This window comes from Orbicella faveolata, unplaced genomic scaffold (genome assembly GCF_042242905.1).
Source record: "Orbicella faveolata isolate gen_17 unplaced genomic scaffold, um_ofav_v1 contig_2, whole genome shotgun sequence".
Taxonomy (NCBI): Eukaryota; Metazoa; Cnidaria; class Anthozoa; order Scleractinia; family Merulinidae; genus Orbicella; species Orbicella faveolata.
The window spans coordinates 27,741,154-27,757,500 of NW_028301547.1; the positions used below are offsets into that span (position 1 = coordinate 27,741,154).

The following is a 16,347-nucleotide window of genomic DNA, read 5'->3' on the forward strand; positions in this document are numbered from 1 at the left end:
GGCCTTTTCATTGTGGGTTGAGTTAAGATGGTTTTTCTATAGGAGACAGAATGAAGAAGGGCCTTTTAACAGGGATGTGAGGGAAGATTAATGTTTTTACGGTGAGCTGAGCCAAGGTAGGCCTTTTCTAATTAAAAAGGGGAGAGGAAGCGAGACGTTTTCGCTGTTTCCGACACCATTGTCCTAAAATTTGTCAGCAAATGGAGTGAAGTCGGCCCCTATTCTGACTCAATCTGCATTGTGTTTTTAGCCGAAGGTGATTATTCTCGTTATAGTAACGGTATCCAAGAAAATTTCATTTTGCATTTTGTGTAAAGATCATACAGAGATGGAAGGGATACGACGCGGCTCGTACCACACAAAGGGTCAAAGACGGAACAATGAAGTTTGCAAAGAACAACGGTTGTCCCGGCGACGTTTGGAACTGAGTCGTACAAATTTGATTGGTTAAAAGCCGTCCAGTGTCAATCAAAGTCGTAAACTTCAATTATCGTGACAAAGACCCTTTAAACATAGCCAACTCACTGATATGTAATATTTTATTAGAGAACTCGCACAAGCAGATCAATAGTTCTCAAACAGATGGCATCTGTTGTTTTAAAACAAAGGGATTAAATGTGTAGAAAAGAAAACAATTTTCTGGGAAATTTCGGTCTGAATCTAAAACATAAATGTTTTAAGGCGCTAGTTGTCCAGTTACTTTCCATGGCTGAGAAAAACTCATCCATATTATTATCATAGTATTTAATAAAGCGACGTTGAAATTTCTCAATTGATTTGCTGTCGTTCTCCTGTCATTCATAATATTAGACCATTTAACAGTTTTGTGAAATGTAACCGAGCCCCGCATGAAAACGGGGTCTTGACTGTCTGTTATGCGTGATTTAGAATAGAAATAGTAGAACTTTTTACGGTAGCTTTGCTATTACTTTACGCTGAAATTCTCAGATTCATCTTGGATGGTATTGTAATTCGCTATTATCAGCGAATAAGATGATTGGTACAGTTGCTTTTCTTGAGGCCTTAGCAAAAATATCCGATAGGTAGTAATGTTACCGATGATGATAAAATAATTTTGTCATATTACGTTCAGTAAAACCATTAGAGACGATTGATTTCTAAATTCAACTTAAGTGCTGACCTGCTATTTGCATATTTCGTCAACTGAAACGTGTGGTTCGCATGCCGTAACATTACGTTTTATTTATTCGTTCATTATTTTAGCTGATGCAATGATTATGCCATCGTTATTAAATTATTTTCAGTATAAACTACTGTTGAGACCAATTCCAGTCTCACCCTTGACGTCCGTAAACTGAAAGACGACCATTGAAGTAGATCTCTTTATACCTGAAAATCCAGACGAGTCTCCGTTCCCGTAAGCCAAGGGTGTTGGTCAGAGTTAATTTTCTCCAAGTTGCGTTCATTTACCGTTGCGAAGATCGTTTTCCATTTCCGGCTCCGAAGAGGGAAAAAGTTATCGTCACACTATGTTTACGTAGAGCGGTTGTTTACAAACGTCATTAGATATCCAGTTAATTTACTGTCTAATGAAAAAGCGAAAGCGCTTAAAACATGCAGATGAAATTATCTGAGTAAAAACATTTTGTTATTTCCGTATTTGGGCATAGATGGGCTGACGTCTGTCCCAAGGACTTAACGAACAAAGACTTTCCAGAAATCACCAGAAGACACCCCAACGAGGAAGTCATCACATTCCCATCTTGAGCCACCTGGAACCAGCATCCAGTGATATAAAAATGCTGCAAAAGCCGCATGGTCGTACAAGCTATCTCGATCTCCAGCATGCCCCCATTTGCCAACGTAATAGTTCTCACCATTAAATCCCCACCAGCGGCAAACTTTTGCTAATCTCGAGTTGTCATTCTCCATTCTAACAAACGAGCCACAGGCATCAGGCTGGACATCCGTCTGACCGCTGAAGTACTGGACTACAGCTTCACCAGTAATGTTAGTGACCGTGGTCACGTGGAACGTACGTCCCTGTTGTTTACTGCAGTGGAATCTCAGTTGAGTGAAAGACAGGTGCTTTCTGAGCTCATTCATGGCACTCTTTGTCAGAAACGTCTGGTTATTGTGATAGTTGCTGATTCCTCTGTATGACGTCTCTACTAACAACTGCGGTGTGGAGGATGAGCCATCAAGCACAGCGTTGGAGACAAGAAGCCAGCCTCCTGAAATCAGGGTAAAATGCGCACTTGATCAAACAAATTAAGCTAGCTGTCATGTCCACTTATAACACGACAAGAAAGAACATGAAGATGTAGAAAGCAAAGTAAGTCATGACTGCAAAAAAACACGAGATTTCCTTACGGAATTGAGAATGAAAGCTTCTAGTCCAAAGTAGTGATAGTGCGGTATAGCTCCTATATAGTTTCGAACAGCTTAGAGCCTGTTGTACCCTTAACTGCGTTCCGGCAAAAGCAAAAGTTTTTGGACATTATCGTTGCTATCACTTTCCACAACATACCTCCGTCAGTTGTCATGTCACAGAAGACCTTTAAAGGGTTTCCACTCCTCTCGGGGTCGATCCAGTACTCCCCGTCTCCTCTAGAGCCTCCTGAGTCCCGGATGTGCTTACAGGACCGCCCAGGTTGACCGGAATACCAACCTACAGCTTGAAACAGAAAGAACATGTGCTAATCTAAGAAATTGCAAGAGACATTTTTCACAACTTTAGAACATCAGAGCTTTCACCTCTGCTACACCCGAAACGGTGTGTTACTTTACAATTTATTTACATTTACATTTTTTTGGTTCTTTTTAATGTTTTTGTACTATTTCTGAATTAATCGTCTTCAGGCGCTTTTTCGCACTCTAAACGAACACACCGTTCGCGGTAGACCAACACTAAATGACGTTAAGCGTTTTCGCAACGGGTCGGTCTGCAAGCCTTACGAGAGATCAATTTACGAGCGAACGTTTTGAGTGAATTTATCAAGAATCATGTCAGACAGTTATACCAAAGGAGCCATCAACCGGGGCTATCAACTCTTCAACTTGATGAAAAGCATCTTCAGAAGCGTCATCGTATGTTTAGACGTGATCGTGAACCAAGTAGAATCCCAGTACAAACTCAAGAACTTCTGAGCAACAAGAATGTATCTGTTCGAGTACACCTAAGTAAAACGCTCTGAGAAACTTCGTTAAGTATAATAGAGATAAAATCTCGAACTAAACGATATTCTCTCGTTATTTTATTTTAACAGAGTTATGTGTCTTTACAAGAGTGAGACCCATGTAGCGAATTATTGTACATTTAAGCTGAAAGAAACTAATATATGTTGACCCCAGCAAAACAATTCTTGGCTTGCACTGTCACGTAATCCTGACACGAAAAAAAATTATTTGAAAGCCATTTAGTGGATAAAATCAAGAAATTGTGATGTTATAGGAGGTTAATAAAGATGATACTTCTCCAATTGTTAAGTCTGTGTTTCCCAAGCTCAGATCGTCGTCAAAATATTTTGCCCAAATTTACAGAGCTCAATATGGAGCCGCCCTATGTTGGTGTACCTCCGTGGTACGCCAACGTTGCGGCCGGCAAATAGTGTAAACATCTGGAACTTACTTTGGCTATCTAGGCGACTGATTATCAGTACTGAATAAACAAGCATTTACATAAGCACTTTTCTTAATGCTTTAACTTCTGAATGGGCGAAAAATCACGAGATAAGTATATGTTTTTTGACAAACGTGTTCGTAGATCTATGTCACGCACCGTCATAACGCATGGACTGCCCCGATGGACCTGGTCCATGGACTACTTGAATGGACTACCCGTGGACTACCCTAAATGGACCACCCTGAAATTTGTGGGAAACACAAATTTAACGATGCTCGAACCCGAACAAAAGATGCGATCGATCGACAAACACAATTATGGAACACTTGCGATGTAACAGATTTAATCCCCAACTGGACCTTTGCCACAAAATATTACAACCGAAATAAAGGAAATGAGTTGCTTTTCTTGTTCCCTGTCATGGTGTAAAGAACTGGCTCACGAGTCAGAGATGAATGCATTTTATATGCAAAATTTCCAGTTACCATCTAACGTGCTTTCCATATTGGACCATATACACACTTACGCCGTAAGCCGGAAGCAGCATGAAAGCGAGGCCCTCCATATGTTTCCCGCGAACTTTGAAAGAGTAAACATGGAGGCAGAAACCTCTTCGATCCGCAATTTAGAAGTGGAAAAGTTGAAACCAGAAGATATTCCTGGTGCAGTCATAGAAAATGAAAGTCAGATTGGAAAGTGGACAGTGGAAAAATTAAAGTTTTGGTTGAAATGTAGACGCCTAAACCAGCAAGGAAATAAGAAGCAACTGTTAGAAAAGTAATAACTCGGCCAGTGACAGCTGCCGGTTGATGTTCACATTTTACCATTGTTGCTATTTAATGCACTTACGTTTGAAGTTTCATTTTTATTCCTTTTTATGACAGAGTGCTGGCATTCAAGGCCATACCGAAATACCGTGATAATGTTTACTACCCAGACCCAGAAAAGAGCTACACAAAGGCGAAGCTTCAAAGACATTTAGGAAATGATAAAGAAAACGTGTCAGATAATTTGTCGATTTCTTCGTCAGCCGAAAATCCAGAGATTTTGTCCCCAACAGATGAAGTGGCGAATGAAGTTTTCAACAATAACTTTTCAGTTCTTCCAAATTTTGTTCCGATGGATGCGTTTCAACATATCAAAAATTCCGGCAAGTCTATGAAGAAGTGTGACAATGTTGATGTTGGTGTGAACTCCAATGACAAAGGGTTACGAATGATGAGATTTGTCCATGACTTACAAGTGCACAAGGATCCACAAAAAAATTATGTCTTTGTAAGAGCTTATTGTTGGGCCTCTTACAAGAGAGATCGTAAATACACGATTAAATTAACAGTGCAAGGAAGCAGTACGTGTACTGATAAAATTAAATCAGCATCCTGTGATCGCCAGTGCCCAGCATCCAAAAGCGAATGCTGCTGTCATGTAATGGCAGTTATTTGGAACTTGGAAGACATGACAAGAAAGGGAGAGTTGAAAGAGTGCGACAATAGAACAGGTACGTCAAAACCGCAACAATGGGGCAAAGGAGGAAAAAGAGGAGTTAACTGTTCACCGGTAATGACTACAAGTATTGTAAAACCAAGGCATGCATCTGATGGGCCAGGCAAAAGGAAAAGGGGGATACATAGTCAATTCTATGATCCTAGACCGGTGAAGTCAAGAAAAATTGACCCTGACTCCATAGTTAAATTAAAGGAAAATCTTCAAGAGATCAATCCAAAACTTCCATTTGTTTTGATGCTGCCAGAAGACAGAAATATTCCTACTGTAAACACCTTGATTGGGCCAGTAGCAAGAGGATCAGTGCTCCACAAACAGCTTCAAGGATTTCAAATGGGTAGCACAAATCCTGTCACCTCCTGTGATCCAATTTCTTACCAGTCACCCAATCCAGCAATGAATGGAAGTAGTAATGAAAGTGGGCATGTTCCTACCCAAACAAATTCAAATGTTACTGATGGTCATTTTACCAACCACTCAAAAAATTCTACTGACAGTCAGCTCAGGCATACACCCATTGAACCCGAGTGTCTCAACAACAGTTCCCCCAGCCACGGTTTTACTAATTTTCCGCTACTACCCAACAAATGTTGTGAGGAAACTGTTGACTTGAATCTATTTTCTAATGCTCCAACCATCTTGAATAAGGTTCAAGTATCCCTTCAAGCAGCACAGGAGCTTTACGCCAAGACAACTGGTCAAGCAAATAACAATGTATGGTATGAAGAGAAAAAACACCGCATCACAGCGTCAAAGTTTGGCAAAATTCTGAAAAGAAAGAGTCAGCCAACACCTGAATTTATCCGAGCAATCTGTGACCCGGTTGACATCAGCAACGTGCCCTTTGTTAAATATGGCAGAGAAAATGAGGACAAAGTTGCAGATATGCATGTCAAAAAAATGCATGAGGAAGGGAACACTGGACTGAGAGTGGCAGAAGTTGGTTTATGTGTCAACCCATCCCTACCTCATTTAGGGGCATCTCTAGATCGTGTTGTTTTTGATCCCATGTCAAATGATAAGTTTGGAGGAGTGGAAATAAAAACTAACCCAAAAGCAGGACCCATGGGTCTCTCGATAGCTCAAACTGTTGGCCACCCATCTTTTACAGCAAACCATTTTTTGGTTTCAAAAGATGGCCAAATTATTCTGAACACTGACCATTCATACTATTATCAACTTCAGGGTCAGTTGGGCCTTTCTGTGCTGAAAGAATAGGGTTTTGAAAATTCACAATTAATGATACAACAGTCCACAACTGATTTATGCACCCATACATAGACGATGGTACTACTTGATCAAATATGTGCCATGCCTTCACCCGTTTGATTGATCTTTCTACTTGGATCTTCACATTAGCAATGCTCATAGTCTGAAAGCATTCATCCTTTGTGAATTGATCCTGCACTGACTGTCAATTTGGGTAGAATATACAAACTTGCACCCTTCAAGGCCATGAGATCGTGTACATCAAATCCTTTGTCAGCAAGGTATTTATCCCCAGGCTCCACAAGACTACAGAAGTCACTCTTTTCCACAATTTCTCTGTCACTTATACGGCCAGGATACAGGTGGCTGACAAAAGTCACCCAGCAGTTGGGAGTGATGCAAATAAAGCCTTTATATGTATTGTGGATTTGTAATCAGAGCACATTTGAGAATGTGTTTGATCAGTCCTTTGGCATGTCACACTTAATCTCTGTGCAGTCAAAAATCCCTCGGATATCTTGATACTGACCTTTAAATCCCCCAGGCAGATACTTCTTGATCTTATCCTTGGAAAGCCATATTGGCAGGCTTCCCAGCATGATGTACAGATAGTTTACCCATGTCACTAAAATATCAGAAACTGTAGCTACAGAAACGTCATACCTGTATGCCAGATCCCTTTCAAATAATCCTAATCTAATTCTGGTCAAAAACATCCATAGCTGATCTATTGGATCAATATTACGGCTCCTTTCCCTTTCTTTGTCTACTTCATGTAGATATGGAAATGTAGCAGTAAAGTTCTCTTCGCTTTTGCTTCGAGCAAAATTCCAACTAATTAAAGACTCTGCACAGGGTTTAACATACTCCCAGAATGCCATTAGAGTATTGTAATTTGGAAAACCCGTATAAAAGAAACTATCATCATCACTATTCTTAAATCTTGCTACTTGGAAAGTAACAGTTGGCGTTTTAAATGTGCAACGACCTCTGCCAAATCTTCATTTTGATGCTCGTTTTCAATTTTTACTTCGCTGGTTTCCAGTGGATCACCTTTTTTCTCTGAACATGTAGCCAAGTATGTGATTGTCGATTTCGCCTCTCTTCTCTCGCATCGCTTTGCCCTTTCGATCTCATGACTTGACGCTTTGGTTCACTGAAACTGTGAAGGAGTAGCAGTTGGCAAAAGATCTTTCCTTTTCCCAGTTATACTGCGCTTGTAGTCTGTAGAAACAAAATGTTCGGAGCAGCAAAACAGAGACGTGTTCGATTTAAACTTGCTGTCAGATCGTTTCCTTTTCACTGCTCATTCCATCCTACGTTGAGAATCTTTCGGAAATGTGTGGAACGTGAGGTATTTTCTGCTTTCCGACCTACTAGTACATAGTGCTGCGGCACAACATTTATGCGAGGTCTTTTGTGTAGCACTATTTGATCTTGCACTTTCTGACATAGCATCCGCCATAATTACTCGCGCCAACTGGAGGGCCCTTAGGCCTCGCTTCCATGTAACTTCCGGCTTATGGCGTAAGTGTGTATTGTGAGCGACCGTGAGTGACTCGTGGGCAACTGCTCCGCCTGCTAGCTACACTCATTTGGCCAGCGGTAGACATGCATGATGGCGGTGTATGGGAGGTGTATGGGTGTATAGGGTTATGTGAATGTCGTGTCTTATCATGTAGGTAACAAAAGAAAAACTCGCTCGAATCCAATATTTTGTAACGAAGGTCCAGATGTTAAGGTAGGAAAAGTTTGAAGATTATATCACAACTGTTCTGATCGATCGCATCTTTTGTTCAGATCGTTAAATCTGTTACATCGCAAGTGTTCCATAATGTGTTTGTCGATCGATCGCATCTTTTGTTCGGGTTCTAGCATCGTTAAATTTATGTTTCCCACAAATTTCAGGGTGGTCCATTTAGGGTAGTCCACGGGTAGTCCATTCAAGTAGTCCATGCACCAGGTCCATCGGGGTAGTCCATGGACTAGGGGTCAGCGAAATGTACCGACCCCACCATAACTCTGAAATTCAAAATGTCTCGCTTGCTTGAGAAACGCAAATAACAACGACAAAGGCTAAGGAAAATAGACTGAAACGTTTATAGGCTGATACAAATAATAAAGACCTTGACTCATTTCTTGCCTTAAAGACCTGCAAACGAGTAATGAGCTATTACTCGATTCCAAGAAATGCAATCAAAGGCAGAATAGCTTGAGCACATCGATTCGATTGAATTTCGCACGACTTCAAATGCAGAACATTTAGCTCAACTGAAATATAGCTAATGCCTCTGGGTATAACGACTGTCTGGGTACTCGCAGCAAAGCGTCTAGTTATGATCTTAACCTACCAATAGCAGCAAATTAAATTCTTTTTAACTGATCTGTTAAAAAGAATTTTCAGTCTATTTCCCTTAGCCTTTGTCGTTGTTATTTGCGTTTCTCAAGCAAGCGAGACATTTTAAATTTCAGAGTTATGGCGGTGCGTGACATAGACCTACGAACACGTTTGTCAAAAAACATATACTTATCTCGTGATTTTTCGCCCATTCAGATGTTAAAGCATTAAGAAAAGTGCTTATGTAAATGCTTGTTTATTCAGTACAGAAAATCAGTCGCCCAGATAGCCAAAGTAAGTTCCAGATGTTTACACTATTTACCGGCCGCAACGTTGGCGTACCACGGAGGTACACCAACATAGGGCGGCTCCATATTGAGCTCTGTAAATTTGGGCAAAATATTTCGACGACGATCTGAGCTTGGGAAACACAGACTTAACAATTGGAGAAGTATCATCTTTATTAACCTCCTATAACATCACAATTTCTTGATCCACTAAATGGTTTTCAAATAATTTTTTATCGTGTCAGGATTGCGTGACAGTGCAAGCCAAGAATTGTTTTGCTGGGGTCAACATATATTAGTTTCTTTCAGCTTAAATGTACAATAATTCGCTACATGGGTTTCACTCTTGTAAAGGCACATAACTCTGTTACAATAAAATAACGAGAGAATATCGTTTAGTTCGAGATTTTATCTCTATTATACTTAACGAAGTTTCTCAGAGCGTTTTACTTAGGTGTACTCGAACAGGTACATTCGTAAACGAATTCTCTAACCTTTCCGCTCTTGTTGCTCAGAAGTTCTTGAGTTTGTACTGGGATTCTACTTGGTTCACGATCACGTCTAAACATACGATGACGCTTCTGAAGATGCTTTTCATCAAGTTGAAGAGTTGATAGCCCCGGTTGATGGCTCCTTTGGTATAACTGTCTGACATGATTCTTGATAAATTCACTCAAAACGTTCGCTCGTAAATTGATCTCTCGTAAGGCTTGCAGACCGACCCGTTGCGAAAACGCTTAACGCCATTTAGTGTTGGTTTTCCGCGAACGGTGTGTTCGTTTGTATGTGATTTCATCGCCCTAGAAATCAAGGACTCCGTGCTAACTTTTCACGACGGCAACCTTTGTTAACTCCATGAGGAGTGACGCATGCGCTTTAGAGAGCAAACGGCGATTTGTGACTGAACGTGGAAAAGAAAAAAAAAAAAAAAAAAACGGAGCCGAAATTTAAACCCAGGCCTTGCTACCTGGGTAATAAACAACTATTTTCTCAGTGGCGATTTGTGCGTGTATATTTAATTAAATTCAGTCCAAAGTAGTGATGCACGCTTCAGTTCAATTTAATTGCTGCTCATTCCAATTTAAGTCCAGTGATTAAATTGTAAGAGTAATGTTGTACAAGTAGATGACTCGGTTATCAAATCTTGGGAACATGAAGTTCTGAAGTTCAAAACTGAGCGGTGATTAATTTGTCTTTTTATAAGGACCAGTTGCACTTAGAAATTTTTCCTACCAACTTCCTCGCAATTTCATTTTAACACAAGATGTAAGAAAAATTGTCCTGTGAGACATCCCTAGAAATGAACATGTACTTCCAACGTTTTTGTAGCAACAGACGTTACGCGAAGTAGATTTCACTACAGTTGCCAAGAGGTTTTACACTTTTTAATTAAGCCTTATGTTGCAACAACATTGTGCATTGCGCGTTATAACTGCAGCTTTTTTTTTTGCATTTAAACGAATGCGCCAGTTGCCTGTGACGCATTATTGGAATACATTTTATCGTTTGCTCAGTTACCTATATATTCCAGGCATCTGTGTTTGACTTTTAGATATTTGTATGTTCCCACACATAGATCGCCACCGAACAAGTTGTTATTTACGTGTAACTCACAGCTGGTTTTGCCGTTACGTTTTCCTGCACGATTTGAAGAGAATTACTGGAACGATAGTTTATGTTGCTCTAGAAATTTCCATACCATCATTACCCGTTTGGAAAGTTCCCGAATTTTTTAATTGAATGGAAAGCGCCCCACTTCTGCGATAGAGTGGTAACCTGGCCATCACTCCCTTAGTCATCGTCCCCAATTGCAGCGGGCATCAATACGCATGCGCCACAATTTGAAGATGACGTAGCGCCACGACCTACTCTGATAAACAGACTCCCACTTAGATAAAGAGCTAATTATTTCAAACATCAAAACCGGTAGCTGATCTGCCATATCTGGTTTTTACAGTTAGCATTAACGGCTCGCCTCCAGCTCGCACTTGTAAATTTCCATTCAAATCGGGCAGTCAAGTTGTATTTGTCATTTACAGTGCGTCTTGTATATTGTGCAATTTCCAAGCTTGTAATTTCTCGCTGTGGTTAATTAAAACACACTACATATAGCAATAGTTACCAGTGCAGTTTATTCCATCTCCATGAAATCTATCTTTGCACGTGCAGTTATAGGATCCCTGGGTGTTGTTACACACAGCATTAACACTGCAGTTGTGTGTTCCGTTGGTACACTCATCGATATCTGAAGCAACAAAAGAAATGTCACTGGAAAACGTTTTATTGAAATGATATGGTCTCGTGTCTTTTCGCTCTGATACATGGTGTGTCTCGTTTGTTACTAGTTTATTGCCTCACATATAAACGCACCAATGTCTGACAAAACTACTCGCTTTTAAATAATAGTTTCAACTACGAGGCAAGAGATGCATTAAACCAAATTGTGGTACAGATAGTTACCAGTGCAGCTCAATCCATCTCCATAAAATCCATCTTTGCATGTGCAGTTATAGGATCCCCGAGTGTTGTTACACACAGCATTAACTCTACAGTTGTGTGTTCCGTTGTTACACTCATCTATATCTAAAACAACAAAGAAGGAAATTTTATTGTTGAACTAAGTTTCAGTATAAATAAGCACAGTTATTATTAGCTTCTAAAGAAAGGTCAGTGTGAATGGAGACGCTTACAGCTATAAAGCAGCTTGAAGTTGATAAAGCCGGTAAATAAACCGCTGTAGACAGTTTGTGCAACTGGCGTTTATCCGTGCATTAGTCCTTCGTCAGAGCAAAGACGAGTCCGAGTACGGAGTTGCGGTATTGGAGGATGACGGCAACAGAACTGACTTGGACACGAGAATTAAACCGTGTTACAGATAGTTACCAGTGCAGTTTATTCCATCTCCATGAAATCCATCTATGCAAGTGCAGTTATGGGATCCCTGGGTGTTGTTACAGACAGTATTAACACTACAGTTGTGTGTCCCGCTAGTACATTCGTCTTCATCTAAAACAACAAAAAGAATTTGAACATTTAAACATGCAAGTTCCATTGTAAATTGGCCCCGTTTTTAACTTCTAAAGAAATCTTTTTGTGCTGTGTCGGTGGTCAAATGAGACATTCAGCTTTTTATCAAGTGTAAGTCCTGAAAGACGATTAAGGTAAGTTAAACGCATCTTCAAGATGTGAAGCCTACGTTTCGAGCGTAAGACCCTAGTCAGAGCAAAGTGGAGGATGATTTTAAATGTTACCAGTGCAGTAGTTTATGCCATCTCCATGAAATCCATCTTTGCACGTGCAGTTGAAGGATCCCGCGGTATTGTTGCAAACAGCATTCACATGACACTTGTGTGTTCCGTTGGTACAATCATCCATATCTAAAAAAACAAGACGAATAGTTCAATTTACTTGGAACTATAAAGAAATGTTTCGATGTAGGAAGATCAATAAATTAGTGTACTAGGTAATCGTATAAATGCGAATGCAATTAAGTACACTACGCGTTTTTAGATCGACGCAACATAAAGGTGATGTTCACTCCAAATTAAGAACATGCCTCAGTAAATCTTGGAGGAAACGTTAAATTGTACGTTTATTTGGACGGAACATTTGTGATTACTAAAAAAAGGGCAATTTTCGCCGCTTACTCAAATGCATCACAAAATTCGAATGCCTCACTTACATATACCCCAGTGCACATTGCAGACAACTGTATTTGATGTCCAGATATTTCAATTTTTCACATGGCTCATCTAGTACTGAGTTACCCACCATTCCCTCCAGTCTCGCGACGTTTTTGTTGCACAACAAACGCAGTTGTACGAGGTAGAATCATGCTCCATAGCCAACACTTGCGACAACAAATAATTTTTTTATGAGTTGCCTAGGGATATAACACTAAGTAATGTTTCCTACAACGTGTGTCGTAACAGCATTGGTGGGCCTAGTTGCACGAACCATTTCCTGCTATAAGAGCAGTGTGACGCATAATTCAAACCGCACTTTTTTTGCGTTTTCTCGCTTACCTAAATTGATATATTCCAGACATCTGTATTTGACTTCCAGATATTTGTATGTTCCCCCACATGGATCGCCACCGAACAAGTAGTTATTTACATGTAACTCACAACTGGTTTTGCCGAGGAATAGAAAGAGGGAAAAGCGCTTGTGGTGAATGCGAGGATTCAGTCATGAGGTCAGGTGGAGCAACTTGCTCAGATTAAGCGATTGTTTGAGGAAAGTGAGCTAAAGGATTGTTTGAGGAAAGTGATCGCAATGATCAAAGCGCACATTGGCAGCTTGCTGTACGATTCAATGGAGTGTCAACAACCTCGGCAGCCTCCGCTAAAGAATATAATGTGCAGCAACAGGTGACCTCATCACTTTCCAAGGTTGCAACTGACTCGCAAAGTGATGTGGTAGATCGAGTTGTCGGTTCAAGCCCGAGTAGCTTAAGTTACGAATCGTCACCGGAGACTGATTTTATACCAGAACCCCGTGCGGAAACATTACCGCCGTCAAAATATGGACTAAAGCGGGCAGTGGTCGACAGAGACAATTATGTTAGTTGGGACAAGACAATTTTTTGATATAATATTTCGACACCTGTAAATAATTTAGAGTAATCTTGACTGGTAGCTTTGTATATACAAGTTTTAGGTTTCTATGCACTTCCCGTGTTTTTTAACAAATAAGAGTCAACTAAGCGACATGGAGTAATTATTCCTTGCCAAAAAAAAACTGTGACCCTCCCCCGGTTGCGAATAAAACAGGTTTGACCCTCCCCAATTTGTGAAAAATTTGCTAATGACCTTCCCCTCCGAAGCCCCGGCCCACCTCCCCCCCCCCCCCCCCAATAAGAAACGTACCCTCCCTAAAATCGATGCCCTATTTATGACCAAGATGGCTGAAAAACCATTCCCTTTGGGGCCGCACATACCTATATAGCCCATATAAGGGAGTACCCCCCCCGGAAAATAAGCCAGTAAAATAATTTGATCGGCTTACGAGACAACTGTCAATCGCCAACTGGACTTGAATAAACTAAACTTTCGGTTTAGAGTGAACGATCACTTCAAAGTTCGCTTTTTTAGTAGTTTAATATAAAAACTATAAGGATCTAAAAGTTTCTAGTCCAGAGCAATCCGGCCTCATTGTCGCTCTTGAAAACGTACACTTTTCCTATGGAAATTAAAAAAACAAATATCTCAAAGCTTGCGGATGAAAATGCGAAATGCTATGCTGTATGGCTACTTAGCAGCAAGTGTCCGAACTAGCGTTAAAATTTGAATGACTAAACCTCTCCCACTGGTTCTACTCCCGAGTACAGGATAGAATATCAGGGCAAGCTTTTAACTGATGACTCATCGGGTGAGCGTTGTAATTGTTGAGGTTCACTTCGCTGAGATGACCGGAGATTGCTGTTTAGCGATAAAGAGTTACTGCACTCCATGTAAGTGTTGTTTGAGCATTTTTACAAAAATAAAGCTTCTCGTCATAAACAGAGACAGCTCAATTAGTGTTTTCTGTCATTTCTTTTTTTACATCTATAAAGTATAATTTCTGCCTTTATAACAAATATCATTCGATATAATGTCTTTTATCGAAGCATTCCACTGGACACACTCTTAATTTGTATACTACTCGAATATATTAAAGACCTTTTCTTCTGATATTTAGTGGAAAGTCGTCTCATGATAAGAAAACCAGGCAAAACCGGGCAGGAGGTGATATAGCTCAAATCACCGATTTCGCACAAACTTGGCATGAACGTTGGGTTTAGTGAGTAAATGATGATGGGAATAAATTAGGTCAAAATATTTTATTCCCTTCAAGTAAAGGGGACCTCTCCAAAAATGGTTGTTTGTCACTAATTTATGCATATTTAATCAGCTGTCTCTGGTTTAGTATTTCTACAACAAGAAAGGCCATGTGAAAATGAAATCCACGGGATCACGTTCTGCTATTATCAGTCTCAATGCACAGATATTCATTTGAATTAGATAATTTAATTTCTCTCCGTGGCTCCATCTTAAGTAAGATGCATATTCCGTAGTGTTGCGAATAGCCTTCAACTGATGGCAAATATCTGCACTGAGCAACAGCAAATACACATTATTCAGTCTAACATGAATAGTGAGAGAAATCACTAAAGTTCTCAAAAAAGCCATAAAATGTTTGGGGACTTCAATAGTTTTTCTGTGCTGGCGTACTGTTTACATAGGACTTGATGATTTTTGGCCATTTCATGAACATCCACTAAAACACAAAAGCCACTTTTCTGTCTTAAACTAACTCCAAATTAAACAAGAAATATCTACCTAAGTATTTTCCTATCAATTTCCAGTATAAATATGGCGAAAAGAAGCACTTGGGACATTTCTTTGAAATATTTTCAGAGCTACATTTTGTGGCATTCTCACGATATCGAAAAAAAGGGGCAGAAGAAGATTCAACCCACAAGTTCCCCCAACTTATGTTTTCTGGTGTGAAATAGATTGAGAACAAAAAATTAAATAACAGTTAAATACAATTTCCTCTTGTATATCTTGTTTGTGTAATTGTTATTAATGGCGAGCCAAAGGCATACAGATCAATAAGTCGCTCATATTGTTTGTGTCTATCACTTATAGTGGGTCGTGCGTGTTGTCCAGTTTATAAGTTTGTCATTACTTACTGTCATAAAATTAAAACGCATAGAAATAGTTACCAATGCAGTTCATTCCATCTCTATGAAATCCATCCTTGCATGTGCAGTTATAGGATCCCCGGGTGTTGTTACACACAGCATTAATACTACAGTTGTGTGTTCCGTTTGTACACTCATCGATATCTAAAGCAACAAAAGGAATCTAATTGCAAAACGTTTCATTGAAATGGTGTGCTTACCAAACTTTTCGCCCTGACATAGTGTGTTATTGACGGCTCACATATAAATTATTGCATAGTTATATCCTCACACATACGATATAAAGTAACTTACCAATGTCTGACAAAATTAGTCGCTTTTGAATAATAGTTTCAACTAGATGCACGAGATTGTGTTACAGATAGTTACCAATGCAGTTTATTCCATCTCCATAAAATCCATCTTTGCAAGTGCAGTTATAGGATCCCCGGGTGTTGTTACACACAGCATAAACACCACAGCTGTGTGTTCCGTCGGTACACTCGTCGATATCTAAAACAATAAAAAAGATTCCTAAGGAATATCTGTATCGTAACGGCAAGTACTATTAAAATATCTCACCGGAGATCAATTGTTATTATTGTCACGTTCCACAACCGATGGAACTGGATTATTGCTATGAACGGATACTACACACGAATCAAATCGAGAAGTCCGCCATGCTGATTTAATAATTAACTTCCCAACTTACATTGCGCGCTTAGGTATATTATGTATGATGCACCGAAATGTACCT

The 16,347-nt window shown here is 39.9% G+C and overlaps 3 protein-coding genes across 5 annotated transcripts in view; all 3 read right to left on the reverse strand.

The window, feature by feature from the left end:
- The window catches only part of LOC149112683 (uncharacterized), a 66,777-nt gene that overhangs the window by 26,293 nt on the left and 24,137 nt on the right, over positions 1-16,347 (reverse strand). The gene's annotated exons all lie outside the window — the stretch shown is intronic.
- LOC149112684 (uncharacterized) lies at positions 1,563-12,299 on the reverse strand. Of its 3 annotated transcripts, XM_089289145.1 has the most exons (5): positions 12,175-12,299; positions 11,807-11,929; positions 11,046-11,168; positions 2,492-2,632; positions 1,563-2,195 (listed from the first exon to the last, which is right to left on the reverse strand). In XM_089289145.1, the coding sequence occupies exons 1-5, from the start codon at positions 12,296-12,298 to the stop codon at positions 1,657-1,659; spliced, it is 1,050 nt and encodes a 349-aa protein (XP_089145271.1). In that variant the 5' UTR covers position 12,299; the 3' UTR covers positions 1,563-1,656. The 3 variants fall into 3 exon arrangements, with proteins under 3 accessions (XP_089145271.1, XP_089145272.1, XP_089145273.1); XM_089289146.1 differs by lacking the exon at positions 11,046-11,168; XM_089289147.1 differs by lacking the exons at positions 11,046-11,168; positions 11,807-11,929; positions 12,175-12,299 and adding an exon at positions 10,442-10,544.
- Positions 15,507-16,347, reverse strand: part of LOC149112685 (uncharacterized) — a 10,679-nt gene continuing 9,838 nt past the window's right edge. Inside the window, exons 4-5 of the mRNA XM_089289167.1 lie at positions 15,981-16,103; positions 15,507-15,755 (exon numbers count right to left, since the gene is read on the reverse strand). Of these exons, the coding sequence (XP_089145293.1) occupies positions 15,610-15,755; positions 15,981-16,103 (269 nt within the window). The 3' untranslated portion in view covers positions 15,507-15,609. The remainder of the gene's footprint in view (positions 15,756-15,980; positions 16,104-16,347) is intronic.